Below are 12,903 nucleotides of genomic sequence, written 5' to 3'. Positions count from 1 at the left end.
AGGGATAGAAAGTGCGAGGCCATGGAGGAATTTGAAAACAAGAATAAGGGTTTATTATTGCCTGAATGGAAGCCAGTGTATGGATGAACAGGAACTGATGTGAGTTAGCGGACGGGTGGCAGAGTTTTGTATTAGGTCAGTTGAAAGTGTTGAGTTAGAGAAAGACTTCGAGAAGAGACAAATCGATGAGTTTAACAAACCTCCTGCACAAAACTTTGCCTTTCTCTCTTTTTCTTTCCCCATAGTTTGTCCAGTTCCGGCGCAAGGTACTCATCCACAAAAATGAACGCTTTTCAGGCAGGGTAGAGTGGTCAGGGAACCTCGTCAAGAATGATGTCTCTCTCACGATTCACGACATCCAGCTCAGTGATGAAGGCTTTTATAACTGTTCTGTGTTAAACCCTCCGGGCAGACACAGTGGATGGGGATTAATCTACCTGCGAGTGGTCACGGAAGGTATTGTATAATAATATTGTTGTCTGGAGCTCTCCCGCACGTTCACTGACTAATCTACGCCAAATTTAGATTTAGTGCCATTTTAGAATTGGTTGAATCATTCCTGAAGATACAAAGAAAATTAAAACATGTGAACATCCTACCCAACAAGGAGTGAGTTGTTTATACTCCTTCCATGAAGCAGCACAGGTGAAGTTTGGCAGGAGAGCGGGTAGAGGCAGCATCTCGTAAGGGCACGAGTCTGGAGGCTCTGTTAACGGCACCTCTGCCGCTCTCACCGGTTCGGGGCTCCACAAGCCCAATGGTAGTGGCAGCCCTGAGAGTGTGGAGGCAATGGAGGCAGCATATAAGACTGCATGGGGCGTTGGTGTGGTCACCTATCTGTGACAACCACCGGTTCGCTCTGGGGGGGGCTAGATGGGGGCTTTAGGAGGTGGCAGCGAGAGGGGGGGGGGAGGCGATGGATTGAGAGATTTGGAGATCTCTTCATTGAGGAGAGGTTCCCGAGCATGGAGGAGCGAGTGGAGGAGTTTGAGTTGCCGGGGGGAACGGATTTCGGTACCTGCAGGTACGAGACTTTCTCCGGAGGCAGGTTCCAAGTTTCTCTAGCCTCCTCTAAGGCTACTATAGGATAAGGTGATGTCTAAAACAGGAGTTGGGGAGGGGAGGTCTCGGAAATATATAAGGAATTGATGGAGTGGGAAGGGGTCCCAATCGGGGAGGTGAAGAGGAAGTGGGAGGAAGAGTTGGGAGGGGAGTTGGAAGTCGGGCTATGGGAGAAGGTCCTCGCCATCTGCCAGGCTGAGCATGATCCAGTTCAAGGTGGTCCACGGGGCTCATATGACTGTGGTCCGGATGAGTAGGTTTTTTGAGGAGGTGGAGGGCAGGTGTGGGAGATGTGGGGGAAGTCTGGCAAATCACGTACATTTGATTTGGGCATGTCCGAAGCTGAGGGGATTTTGGCAATGATGCACGATCAATGACCACTAAAGCGAGGTTGTAGTCCAACTGAAGGCTTTAATAAGCTAGATGTTTCCCCCAGCATCTCAGGTACAGAATGAAGGCTGCTGGGGCGGCACGGGTTCTTATACCCCGCCTATCAGGGTGGAGCTATCATACATTCAAACCAATAGAAAGCATACAGTTTCCACCAATGGTGCTTTAGCCTGTCAGGTACCGTAATACCTATAATACCACATTCACCCCCTGTTAAAAAAGAGTCCGGCGGGGGTGGTGGCCTGAAACTACAAAACATGGCAATGTGGTATGTTTAGTTATGGAGGTACCGTAATACCTCCGTACAGTGTTTAGTAACTATTTACAAGTCTGGTAGCTATGTACATTTGATGGTTTATATTTACAGATTACAGTTAAAATGAAGCAATCAGTCGATCGGGGGCCCTGTTCGTCCTCTGTGATCATCGGAGCTTCGGTGGTGACTCCGCTGGAGGCTCGGGCGTCTGTGACTCCGGGAGCGTGGCTTCGATCTCCATGACAGCTTCGGTGCCCCTAGTGGGGAAAACGGTTGACCTGGGAAGGGAGCGCCTGCGGGGGGCGTCGGTGGGTGGGGGGGGCCTAGACGGGGCCGGCGGAAGGACCAATCCTCCTGTAAGGGCTGCTGTGGAGGGGAGGGTGGGACTGGTGGCTGGGATGTGCATGGGGTTCCGGCGGGCGCCAGGTCCCGTAGGGAGACCGTATCTTGTCAGCCATCGGGGTACGCCACGTAGGCGTACTGGGGGTTAGCATGGAGCAGGTGGACCCGCTCGACCGACGGGTCCGACTTGTGCGCCCGCACGTGTTTTCGGAGCAGGATGGGTCCGGGTGCTGCCAGCCAGATCGGGAGCGAGGTCCCAGAGGAGGACTTTGTGGGGAAGACAAGGAGACATTCGTGAGGTGTCTGATTGGTGATCATGCAAAGCAGTGACCAGATGGAGTGGAGGGCATCCAGGAGGACTTCTTGCCAGCGGGAGACTGGGAGGTTCCTGGACCGTAGGGCCAGTAGGACGGTCTTCCAGACCGTTCCGTTCTCCCACTCTACCTGTCCGTTACCCCGGGGGTTGTAACTGTATCTGGTCGTCCGGCTCGAGGCGATGCCCTTGCTGAGCAGGAATTGACGCAGTTCGTCGCTCATAAAGGAGGACCCCCTATCACTGTGTATGTAAGCGGGGAACCCGAACAGTGCAAAGATACCATGGAGGGCCTTGATGACGGTGGTGGCGGTCATGTCGGGTCAGGGGATGGCGAATGGGAACCGGGAGTACTCATCAATCACGTTCAGGAAGTACGTGTTGCGGTCGGTGGATGGGAGGAGGCCTTTGAAGTCCATGCTGAGGCGTTCAAAGGGCACTTTATCAGGTGCGCTTTCTCTGGCCGGTAGAAGTGCGGTTTGCACTCCGCGCAGATTTGGCAGTCCCTGGTGGTTGACCTGACCTCCTCGATGGAGTAGGGCAGGTTGCGGGTCTTGATAAAGTGGAAAAAGCGAGTGACCCCTGGGTGGCAGAGGTCCTCGTGGAGGGCTCGGAGGCGGTCCACTTGTGCGGTGGTACATGTGCCGCGGGACAGGGCGTCAGGAGGCTCGTTTAGCTTCCCGGTACGATACAAGATCTCGTAGTTGTAGGTGGAGAGTTCGATCCTCCACCGCAAGATCTTGTCGTTTTTTTTATCTTGCCCCGCTGTGCATTATCAAACATGAAAGCAACCGACCGTTGGTCAGTGAGGAGAGTGAATCTCCTGCCGGCCAGGTAATGCCTCCAATGTCGCACAGCTTCTACTATGGCCTGGGCCTCCTATTCGACTGAGGAGTGGCGGATTTCGGAAGCATGGAGGGTACGAGAGAAGAAGGCTACGGGTCTGCCCGCTTGGTTGAGGATGGCCGCCAGAGCTACGTCGGACGCATCGCTCTCGACCTGGAAGGGGAGGGACTCGTCGATGGCGTGCATTGTGGCCTTTGCAATGTCTGCTTTGATGCGGCTGAAGGCCTGGCGGGCCTCTATCGACAGGGGAAAAGCTGTGGATTGGATCAGGGGACGGGCCTTGTCCGCGTAGTTGGGGACCCACTGGGCGTAGTAGCTAAAAAACCCGAGGCAACGTTTCGGGGCCTTGGAGCAGTGAGGGAGGGGGAACTCCATAAGGGGGCGCATGCGTTCAGGGTCGGGGCCTATAACTCCATTTCGCACTACGTAGCTGAGGATGGCTAGACGGTCGGTGCTAAACACCTTGTTGTCTGTAAGGTTAAGGATTTTAGCGGTCTGGAGAAATTTTCGGAGTTTGGTGTCGTGGTCCTGCTGGTCATGGCCGCAGATGGTGACATTATCGAGATACGGGAATGTTGCCCGTAAACCGTACCGGTCAACCATTCAGTCCATCTCGCGCTGGAAGACCGAAACCCCATTAGTGACACCGAAGGGAACCCTTAAGAAGTGATAGAGCCGCCCATCTGCCTCGAAAGCAGTGTATTTGCGGTCACTAATGAGGATGGGGAGCTGGTGGTAGGCGGACTTGAGATCCACCGTGGAGAAGACCTTATAATGCGCAATCCTGTTTACCAGGTCGGATATGCGGGGGAGAGGGTACGCATCCAGCTGCGTAAACCTGTTGATGGTCTGACTGTAGTCGATGACCATCCTATGCATCTCCCCGGTCTTTACCACCACTACTTGAGCTCTCCAGGGGCTGTTACTGGCTTCAATGTTGGTTCTGGGCACTGTAGCGTCTGCTCCTGGTGGCAACGGGTTTGCAATCCGGGGTGAGGTTCGCAAACAGGGAAGGCGGGTCGACCTTAAGGGTTGCGAGGCTGCAGAGGTAAGGGGGGGTATAGGGCCGCCGAATTGGAAGGTCAGACTTTGAAGGTGACACTGGAAGGCTAAACCCAGGAGTGTTTAGACAGAGTCTTCAAACCTGAGCTGGATAGATTTTTGATTAGCAAGGGGGTGAAAGGTTGTTGGGGGTCAGCAGGAATGTGGAGTTGAGGTTACAATCAGGGGCGGGATTCTCCGACCCCCCGCCGAATCGGAGAATCGCCGGGGAACGGTGTGAATCCCGCCCCGGCCGGCTGCCGAATTCTCTGGCACCAGAGATTCGGCGGGGGCGGGAATCGCACCGCGCCGGGTCCCCCCCGGGGATTCTCCGGCCCACAATGAGCCGAAGTCCCGCTGCTGTAATGCCGGTCCCGCCGGCGTGAATTGAACCAGGTCCCTTACCGGCGGGACCAGGCGGCGCGAGCAGGCTCCGGGGTCCTGGGGGGGTCGCGGGGCGATCTGGCCCCGGGGGGGTGCCCCCACGGTGGCCTGGCCCGGGATGGGGGCCCACCGATCCGCGGGCGGGCCTGTGCCGTGGGTGCACTCTTTTACTACGCGTCAGCCGTGTAGGCCTCCGTGATGGCCGATGCGTAGGTGAACCCCCCCCCCGTGCATGCGCAGGGATGACATCAGCAGCCGCTGACGTTCCCGCGCATGCGCGGAGTCCCACCGGCTGGCGGAGTCCCTTCGGCCCCGGCTGGCGTGGTGCCAAAGGCCTTCCGGCGCGGGCCTAGCCCCTCATGGTGAGGGCTTGGCCCCTAAAGGTGCGGAGAAATCCGCACCTTTGGGGCGGCCCGACGGAGTGGTTCACGCCACTCCATCCCGCCGGGACCCCCCGCCCCGCCGGGTAGGGGAGAATCCCGGCCCCAGATCAGGAAACATTGATCTCAACTCCATTTCTTGTAGGCCCATTCTACAGCATGGAACACACCACAATTTGGCACAAATAGTCACTGTGAGGAGTCACATGATGGCATTTCCAACGGGCATACTGCTGGGCACAACATGGCCAATGTAATGCCCATAGTTAAACATTTAATAGAATTCCTGTTGTTGCTACGTTCAGTTTTCTCCCTCCGAAAGCGTGCACTTAGCACAAAATTCCCTCCGTTTGTGACGGCAACAACTTCTCACTGTGTGATGTTTCTCTTTCAGTTACCCCTGAACGTGACTCCGCGGTCGCTGTGATTATAGGAGCGTCAGTCGGGGGGTTTCTGGCTGTGGTGATTCTGATCCTCGTGATTGTGAAATGTGTGAGGAGGAAGAAGAAACAAGATCACCAATCCGAAGATCAGAAAACCGAAGAGGAAGGAAAAACGGATGGTGAAGGCAATCAGGAAGAAGATGGAAGGTAAGGATTTCTGTCGATAGCCCATGGTGCCAGATGCGGCTCAGTGGGTGCCACTCTCGCCTCTGAGTCGCATGGTTTGTGGATCCGAGACCCATTTCAGAGACTTGGGCATGAAACCTGGGCTGACCCTCCCACTGCAGTCCTGAGGGAGTACTGCACTGTCAGAGGTGCAGCCAGCTGGATGAGATGTTAAACCGAGATCCTGGGCGGGATTCTCCACTCCCGCGCCGAAGTGCCCACGCCATCGTGAACGCCGTCGAGGTTCACGACGGCGCGAAACGGCCCCTATCCCGACCGATTCAGGGCCCGCTAATGGGCTAGGAGCGGGGCCGTGTCATTTACACGCGCCAGGCCTTGTCGCCACGTAAAGGCGGCGCCGCATACATGACACGGATGGCGCCGCATAACTGGCGTCACCCGCGCATGCGTGGTTGCTGTCTCTCCGAGTCCGCCCCGCAAGAAGATGTCAGACAGATCTTGCGGGGCTGCGGAAGGAAGGAGGTCCTCATTCAGAGAGGACGGCCCGACGATCGGTGGGTACCGATCGCGGGCCAGATCCCATTTGAGGCCCCCCCGGTGCGGGATTCCCCCCCCCCCCCACCCCCCCCCGCAGGCCGTCCCCCCAGCGTTCCCGCCGGCAGTGACCAGGTGTGGATGGCGCCGGGGGGAACCCGCCGTTTTGGGCTGGCCGCTCGGCCCATCCGGGCCTGAGAATAGATGGGGTGCCGGAGAATCGCCATTTTGGGTGTCTCGGGCGATTTTCCGACCTGCGCCGCGTGGAACTCGACGGGGCCGTTCTCGCCGCTTGGGAGAATCACGGGAGGGCGTCGGACCGGCGTCGCGGGAAAATTCGGAGACCCAGGCGATTCTCCCAACCGGCGCGGGAGTGGAGAATTCCACCCCCTGGGTGGGATTTTCTGGCCCACCCCACTGGTGGGATCCTCCAGGCCCACGGAGGTCAAGGGGGATTTAAATGGATTGCCACATTTACACAACGGTGACGCTGGAAAGTCTCAGGGGCCGTCTTCCGTCTCAGGAGGACATTAAAGATCCCAGGGGCACTAATTCAATGAATAGAGGGAACTTTCCCCATTGACCAGGATCTCTTCTTTTCCCTCAAACAACATGGCGAGAAAAAAGTTTGTCCATTGTTGCTGTTTGTAGGAGTTTGATGTGAAAAGTGCCAGACCAAAACACTCTTGCTCATTCCTTCCTATAGCTAAAGGAGACCGATGATGCTAAACCTGAGAGATCAGGAAGCAGAGTGGAAAATACAGGAAACCTAACACAAACTGAATTACTGGGGGATTAAGATCCCTACCTTTGAGTTTCAAGTACACGTACAATCTTTGCTCCAATTATATTTCCGTTTTTGCAGGCAACACTAAACGAACAGCAAGAACAATGAGAAAAGAACAAGAACAAAGAACAAAGAAAATTACAGCACAGGAACAGGCCCTTCGGCCCTCCCAGCCTGCGCCGATCCAGATCCTTTATCTAAACCTGTCACCTATTTTCCAAGGATCTACTTCCCTCTGTTCCCCGCCCGTTCATATATCTGTCTAGATGCATCTTAAATGATGCTATCGTGCCCGCCTCTACCGCCTCCGCTGGCAAAGCATTCCAGGCACCCACCACCCTCTGCGTAAAAAACTTTCCAAGCACATCTCCCTTAAACATTCCCCCTCTCGCCTTGAAATCGTGACCCCTTGTAATTGACACCCCCACTCTTGGAAAAAGCTTGTTGCTATCCACCCTGTCCATACCTCTCATAATTTTGTAGACCTCAATTAGGTCCCCCCTCAACCTCCGTCTTTCCAACGAAAACATTCCTAATCTACTCAACCTTTCTTCATAGCTAGTACCCTCCATACCAGGCAACATTTTGGTGAACCTCTTCTGCACCCTCTCTAAAGCATCCACATCCTTCTGGTAATGTGGCGACCAGATCTGCATGCAGTATTCCAAATGTGGCCTAATCAAAGTCCTATACAACTGTAACATGACCTGCCGACTCTTGTACTCAATACCCCGTCCGATGAAGCATGCTGTATGCCTTCTTGACCACTCTATCAACCTGCGTTGCCACCTTCAGGGTACAATGGACCTGAACTCCCAGATCTCTCTGTACATCAATTTTCCCCAGGACTCTTCCATTGACTGTATAGTCCGCTCTTGAATTAGATCATCCGAAATGCATCACCTCGCATTTGCCTGGATTGAACTCCACCTGCCATTTCTCTGCCCAACTCTCCAATCTATTTATATTTTGCTGTATTCTCTGACAGTCCTCCTCGCTATCTGCAACTCCACCAATCTTAGTATCATCTGCAAACTTGCTAATCAGACCACCTATACCTTCGTCCAGATCATTTATGTATATCACAAACAACAGTGGTCCGAGCACGGATCCCTGTGGAACACCACTAGTCACCTTTCACCATTTTGAGACACACCCTTCCACCACTACTCTCTGTCTCCTGTTGCCCAGCCAGTTCTTTATCCATCTAGCTAGTACACCCTGAACCCCATACGACTTCACTTTTTCCATCAACCTGCCATGGGAAACTTTATCAAACGCCTTATTGAAGTCCATGTATACGACATCTACAGCCCTTCCCTCATCAATTAACGTTGTCACTTCCTCAAAGAATTAAGGGGTTGAGGCTGAAGGTGATCTGTCTCTGGCGAGAACTGTTGGTCTTCGTGCTTTGTGGGATATTAACGATTCGTCTCTGTGCTCAAGCCATTGCCTCTTCATATTCCACATGAGCGTTGAGAAGATTCTGCTGTGCCGTGAAACCGTGCTAGCTTCGTCATGCATGTCGTCCAAACCGTGCGCAGGTGTACCGCTAAAACATGGCAGCATGCAACATGAGCACAAGCTTCACACCTTCGCTGTATCATAATAGTGTGGTGAATTCTAACTAGGGATGTTAATTGTGCATGTTTTAATTGAGCAGCAATGATTAGGCCGTACATTACATGAAAAAAAAAATAGTACACACCGAGGCTGACTGCTGCATGGCTTTCTTATTTGTTGGTGAGGTGATTTTAACCTACTCAGCAGGTGGGATTCCCACCAGGTGCAAAGCTGGTTTTACATCCCACTCAATATTATCCTCCATTAATCTCAATAGGCAGTAAAACAGGTGCGCTGTAAAGTCGGCACTCCTTTCTAAGATAGAAAAACTGACAAAAAGGTGAATGGAAATGCTGGCCTTTATATCTAGAGAAGCAGATTACAATGCATAGAGGTCATGCTTCAGCTATACAAAGCCCTGGTTTGATCACACCTGAGGTGGTGTGAGTGTTTCTGGGCTGGATATGTTGCTCTTGGAGAGAGTACAATGTAGATGTAACAATGATACTTAAGCGCACTAAGGGTTGAATCACAAGGAGAGATCTCAGAGTAGAATTCTATTTCCTGAAATTTAGAAGATTGAGGGGTGATCTTATCAAATTTCTCAAGGTATTAAGGCAAATAGATAGGTTAGATAGAGAGAAACTACTTTCACTTGTTGGGAAGTCTAGGATTCAGTCAAAATATCAAAGTCAAACCTGTCAGGGCTTAAATTAGGAAGTTGTTCCGCGCACACTGGATGGTGGAAGTTTGGAACTCTCTTCTGCAAATGACAATTAATGCTAGATCAATTGTTACTTTTCAAACTGAGACTGATAGACTTTTGCTCACAAAATGTGTTGAGGAATTTGGGTCAACGGTAGATGTATCGAGTTCGTAGATCAGCCATGAATAATTGAACAGGGTCAAGGGGATAAATGGCCTCTATCTGTTCCTCTGTTGCTGTGCATCCAATCTTTCTGGTTCCAGTGGGTGGATCAGATTAAAATTACCATCAGTATTAATATTGTTTACAAAAATGCCACAACATCCACCATAAAAACTTGGGAGAACCCAGTGCCTCCATTGGTATGGTCAGCAGGTTTTGACCACACTAGGGCACTGTTCTTTTTGTCCAATTACCTTGTTAATTTAAGAATTAGGGAAGTCTGAAAATTAAGGAAAGATGTGGTGATTGTAAAATGGCCGCCTCAATTTACCTTCTAATGTCTCCCTCCCTTAGAAGAGGGAGTACAACCAGTTTCCTGTGCCAAACAAGTGGGTAATTTTATACAGAGAAATAGGACTAGAATGGGGGGAACTATTTTTGCACTTAAAGGAAAACATTTGTTACTGTGTGATTTGGGTGTGATTAGATGTCTCAAAGCCAGAAGGCACTGCATGGCCAACAAATGGTGTAAATCTATTAACCTAGTCATCAGGGCCTGTATGGGGCTTTAGGTAGAATTTCCAGTCCTCCAGGACTGATTAGGGGTTCCCCTTCTGATCTGTGAGATACCGTATATAAAGACTATTTGTTACCCCAACAATGGGAGGCAGAACCGGATTAAACTGTATTCATTTTAAGCAGAATAATTTCCTAGCTTTTCGCACGCAGCTCGCCACCAAGCTCCTGCTCATAGCTGTCTGCCGCAGAGCGCCATAGCCAGCTGAGGGGCAATGTGGTTCTGAAATCAGACAGGGGGTAACAGAGAGTGGGAAATAGTGACTCAAGGACAAAGAAAGTAGGCAATGGGAGCTCATGGGAGAGGGAGGCCGAATGGGGGCTGGGAGAGGAAGGGGCCCAGGGAGACTCGATAATTATAGGCTTGGGGAGACTGAGGAATGGGGACTCTGAAGAGAGGAAATGGGACTATGAGGACCAACATCTCCGGAAGCAGCAGCAAAAAGATGATGAATAGGTGTAGAACTGAGAGAGGACATTCAGTGAAGGAGCATGTGAAACCTGGAGACCTTACTGTGAGTAAACAGAGAAAGATTATTTCCACAAGTGAATGAGTAGGAAATGGAAACCAAGGATACTTGTAAGAAACAAGAGGGGGTAAAGGAGTAAAATCCTTCGGCACAGGGCTATTGGACCATATGTGGCCAACAGACTAAAACTTCAATTCAAAGGAAAGTGTATCAATTCTTGGTTGTCACATGGTTAGGGATCACATGGTCAGAAAGTCTTCTGGTCACAAAGTCATGTGATCAAACCTCCAGGTGTACCTCCAACCAGAGATGGCGGCACTATTTTCCTGGTTTTCCATTGGAGCTACAGTGGGATGTCCATCCCAACTTCTGTTGGGTTGCTTTGGCCATATTGCGAGTCTCGCGATGCTTTGTATCAAGGTTCAGATTAAATCAGCCCATGAAAAGTGGGTTGGTCATCCATAACCCTGTAGCTCTCTTCCTCGTATTGCTGTATTTGGATAGTCTTTCAAAGTTTACTCCTCCAGATAACCCTTAAACCCTCAATGGAATTGTTTCAGTCTGCTGGTAATCACTAATTGCAAACACATTTGACCCAGTGTCCAGAATCAGGATGGACAGGATGTACTGAATGATAATATTTAAACTCCAAGAGTTAAATTATGTGGGGCGATTGCACAAACTATGGTTGCATACCCTGGAATCTAGATAATTAAGGGATAATTTGATCAAAGTTCTCAAGGTACGAAGCGTAATGCTAAGGCAGACACTGAGATATAGATGGAATATAGGGCTCAGGGGCAGAGTCCATAATTAGAGCTGGACTTTTCAGCATTGAAGTTAGGAAATGCTTTTACTTGAGAAGGCTGGGAGAAATGTCAAGGCACTTCAGATTGATTTATCAATTATTAATTTAATATCTGAGATTTACAGATTTTTGTTAACCAAAGGTATTAAGAGATATGTGGTGTTAGGTCAGAAATTAGCTATGATCTCTTTGAATGGTGGGAGGGTCCCCAGGGACTGAATGGTCTCCTCCTGTTCCCATGTTGTAAATGAGAAGAGACAATTAGTTAAATGGGTTTCCTGACCCTAATGGCGATCGGGGACAATTCCATGTGACCACACCATCATCTGACAGGGAGAAACTGTTTCCATTGGCAGAAGGATCAAGAAGGAGGGGGCACAGGTTTAAAGTAACTGGCAAAAGTAGCAATGGCGACACGGTGGGGGGGGAGGGGTGGGGGGGGGGGTAACATTTTCACGCAGCAAGTAGTTAAGTTGTGGAATGCACTAGCTGAGCGTGTGATGGAGGCAGGTTCAATTGAGGCATTCTAAGGGGAATTGGATCAATATCTGAAAAGGCCGAGTGTGCAGGGTTAGGGGGAGAGGGTGGGGGGGGGAATGGCAAGCGCCTGGTGCATTGCTCATTCAGAGATCAGCGCCGAAACGACGGGCCGAATGGCCTCCTTCTGACCTGTAACAATTTTGTGACCCCCAACTGCCCCCACCACCCCCACCCTCGTTTATGCTATTATTCGTCCAACAAATCCATCCTCACTTGCTCCTCTCTTCTCACGGTCAATCGTAAAGCAAACAGATTCTTTGTTGCCGAAATGGATAATACTTGACAAAAGAGCACGCATCCTTTATTCCCCCACCCATTTCAATACTTTTATAACCAACAAAAGTGTTTAAAGGAAATGCACACCATTTTTCACACAGTGATTTTCTTGCTCCTGGATTTAGCTGGCGAATATGTCCAGGAGATTATCCTTTAATTCCCAAAGGCTCCAGGACAATCCAGGAGGAAGCTTCACTTGATAAACAAGGGACTCCTGTTTCCTTATTTCTCTGAACGCGTGTAATCTCCCAGTTGCTGCACAGTAATGAACCCCTCACCGCTATCCCCGTGCCTTCTTGCTATTGCAAATGAATTGCAACAGAGCTAGTTTCTAATTACACTCCAAATAGTCCCCAGGAGACACCTTCCCCCACACATCAAGCACACACTGACTCTGCAAACTTTCAAGAACGTTTTGCGGAACAATTTAGAATGGAGTTAAAGTATTTGAGAAATGATACCTTTTTAAAATCTTTTTCATGGTGTTTTCCCCCTTGGGGAGGTTTTCAGTACTGCCACGCTATTGGAGGGAAATGTCAGGGATACTGGATATCTGTTTGTTGTAACACAGTTAACAATAAAGTAAATGTGATTGAAATTATGTTCTGAAGTTTCATGATGTTCTGAAGTTTTTTATTGTGCTTTCTCCAATTCACTCTCCATCTGCCTTGAGGCATTAATGCTCCGTGGGTTTTCTGCTGTACCCACACAGTGTTGGCATTCAAAACTCAACAGTTGGTATCACTGTTCTGTGTTAAAATGTAGATCTCAATGGTCCAGTCCAACGCTGCCTTCACCAAATCTACACGCACTCTCCACTCTCCAACAGGGATGTCAGGGGTGGTGACCAAGAGTGGAAACCCAGCTGGATTTTAGCCTTCCTGATTTTGCAGAAACT

General features: G+C 50.6%; 1 protein-coding gene across 2 annotated transcripts in view; it reads left to right on the top strand.

Moving 5' to 3' along the window:
* The window catches only part of LOC140398151 (sodium channel regulatory subunit beta-2-like), a 30,652-nt gene extending 18,049 nt beyond the window's left edge, over positions 1 to 12,603 (top strand). The window contains exons 3-5 of one of the 2 annotated variants that reach the window (XM_072486470.1): positions 246 to 456; positions 5,409 to 5,604; positions 6,983 to 12,603. In XM_072486470.1, coding sequence (XP_072342571.1) covers positions 246 to 456; positions 5,409 to 5,604; positions 6,983 to 6,992 — 417 coding nt within the window. In that variant the 3' untranslated portion in view covers positions 6,993 to 12,603. Of the gene's footprint in view, positions 1 to 245; positions 457 to 5,408; positions 5,609 to 6,982 lie in introns of those variants that run through there. The other variant, XM_072486471.1, reaches the window with a different exon arrangement.
* Positions 12,604 to 12,903: the final 300 nt, after the last annotated feature.

The sequence above is a fragment of the Scyliorhinus torazame genome, chromosome 21, assembly GCF_047496885.1.
Source record: "Scyliorhinus torazame isolate Kashiwa2021f chromosome 21, sScyTor2.1, whole genome shotgun sequence".
NCBI lineage: Eukaryota > Metazoa > Chordata > Chondrichthyes > Carcharhiniformes > Scyliorhinidae > Scyliorhinus > Scyliorhinus torazame.
Note: the sequence above shows the minus strand (reverse complement) of the source record. Positions and strands in the feature narration are given on the sequence as shown.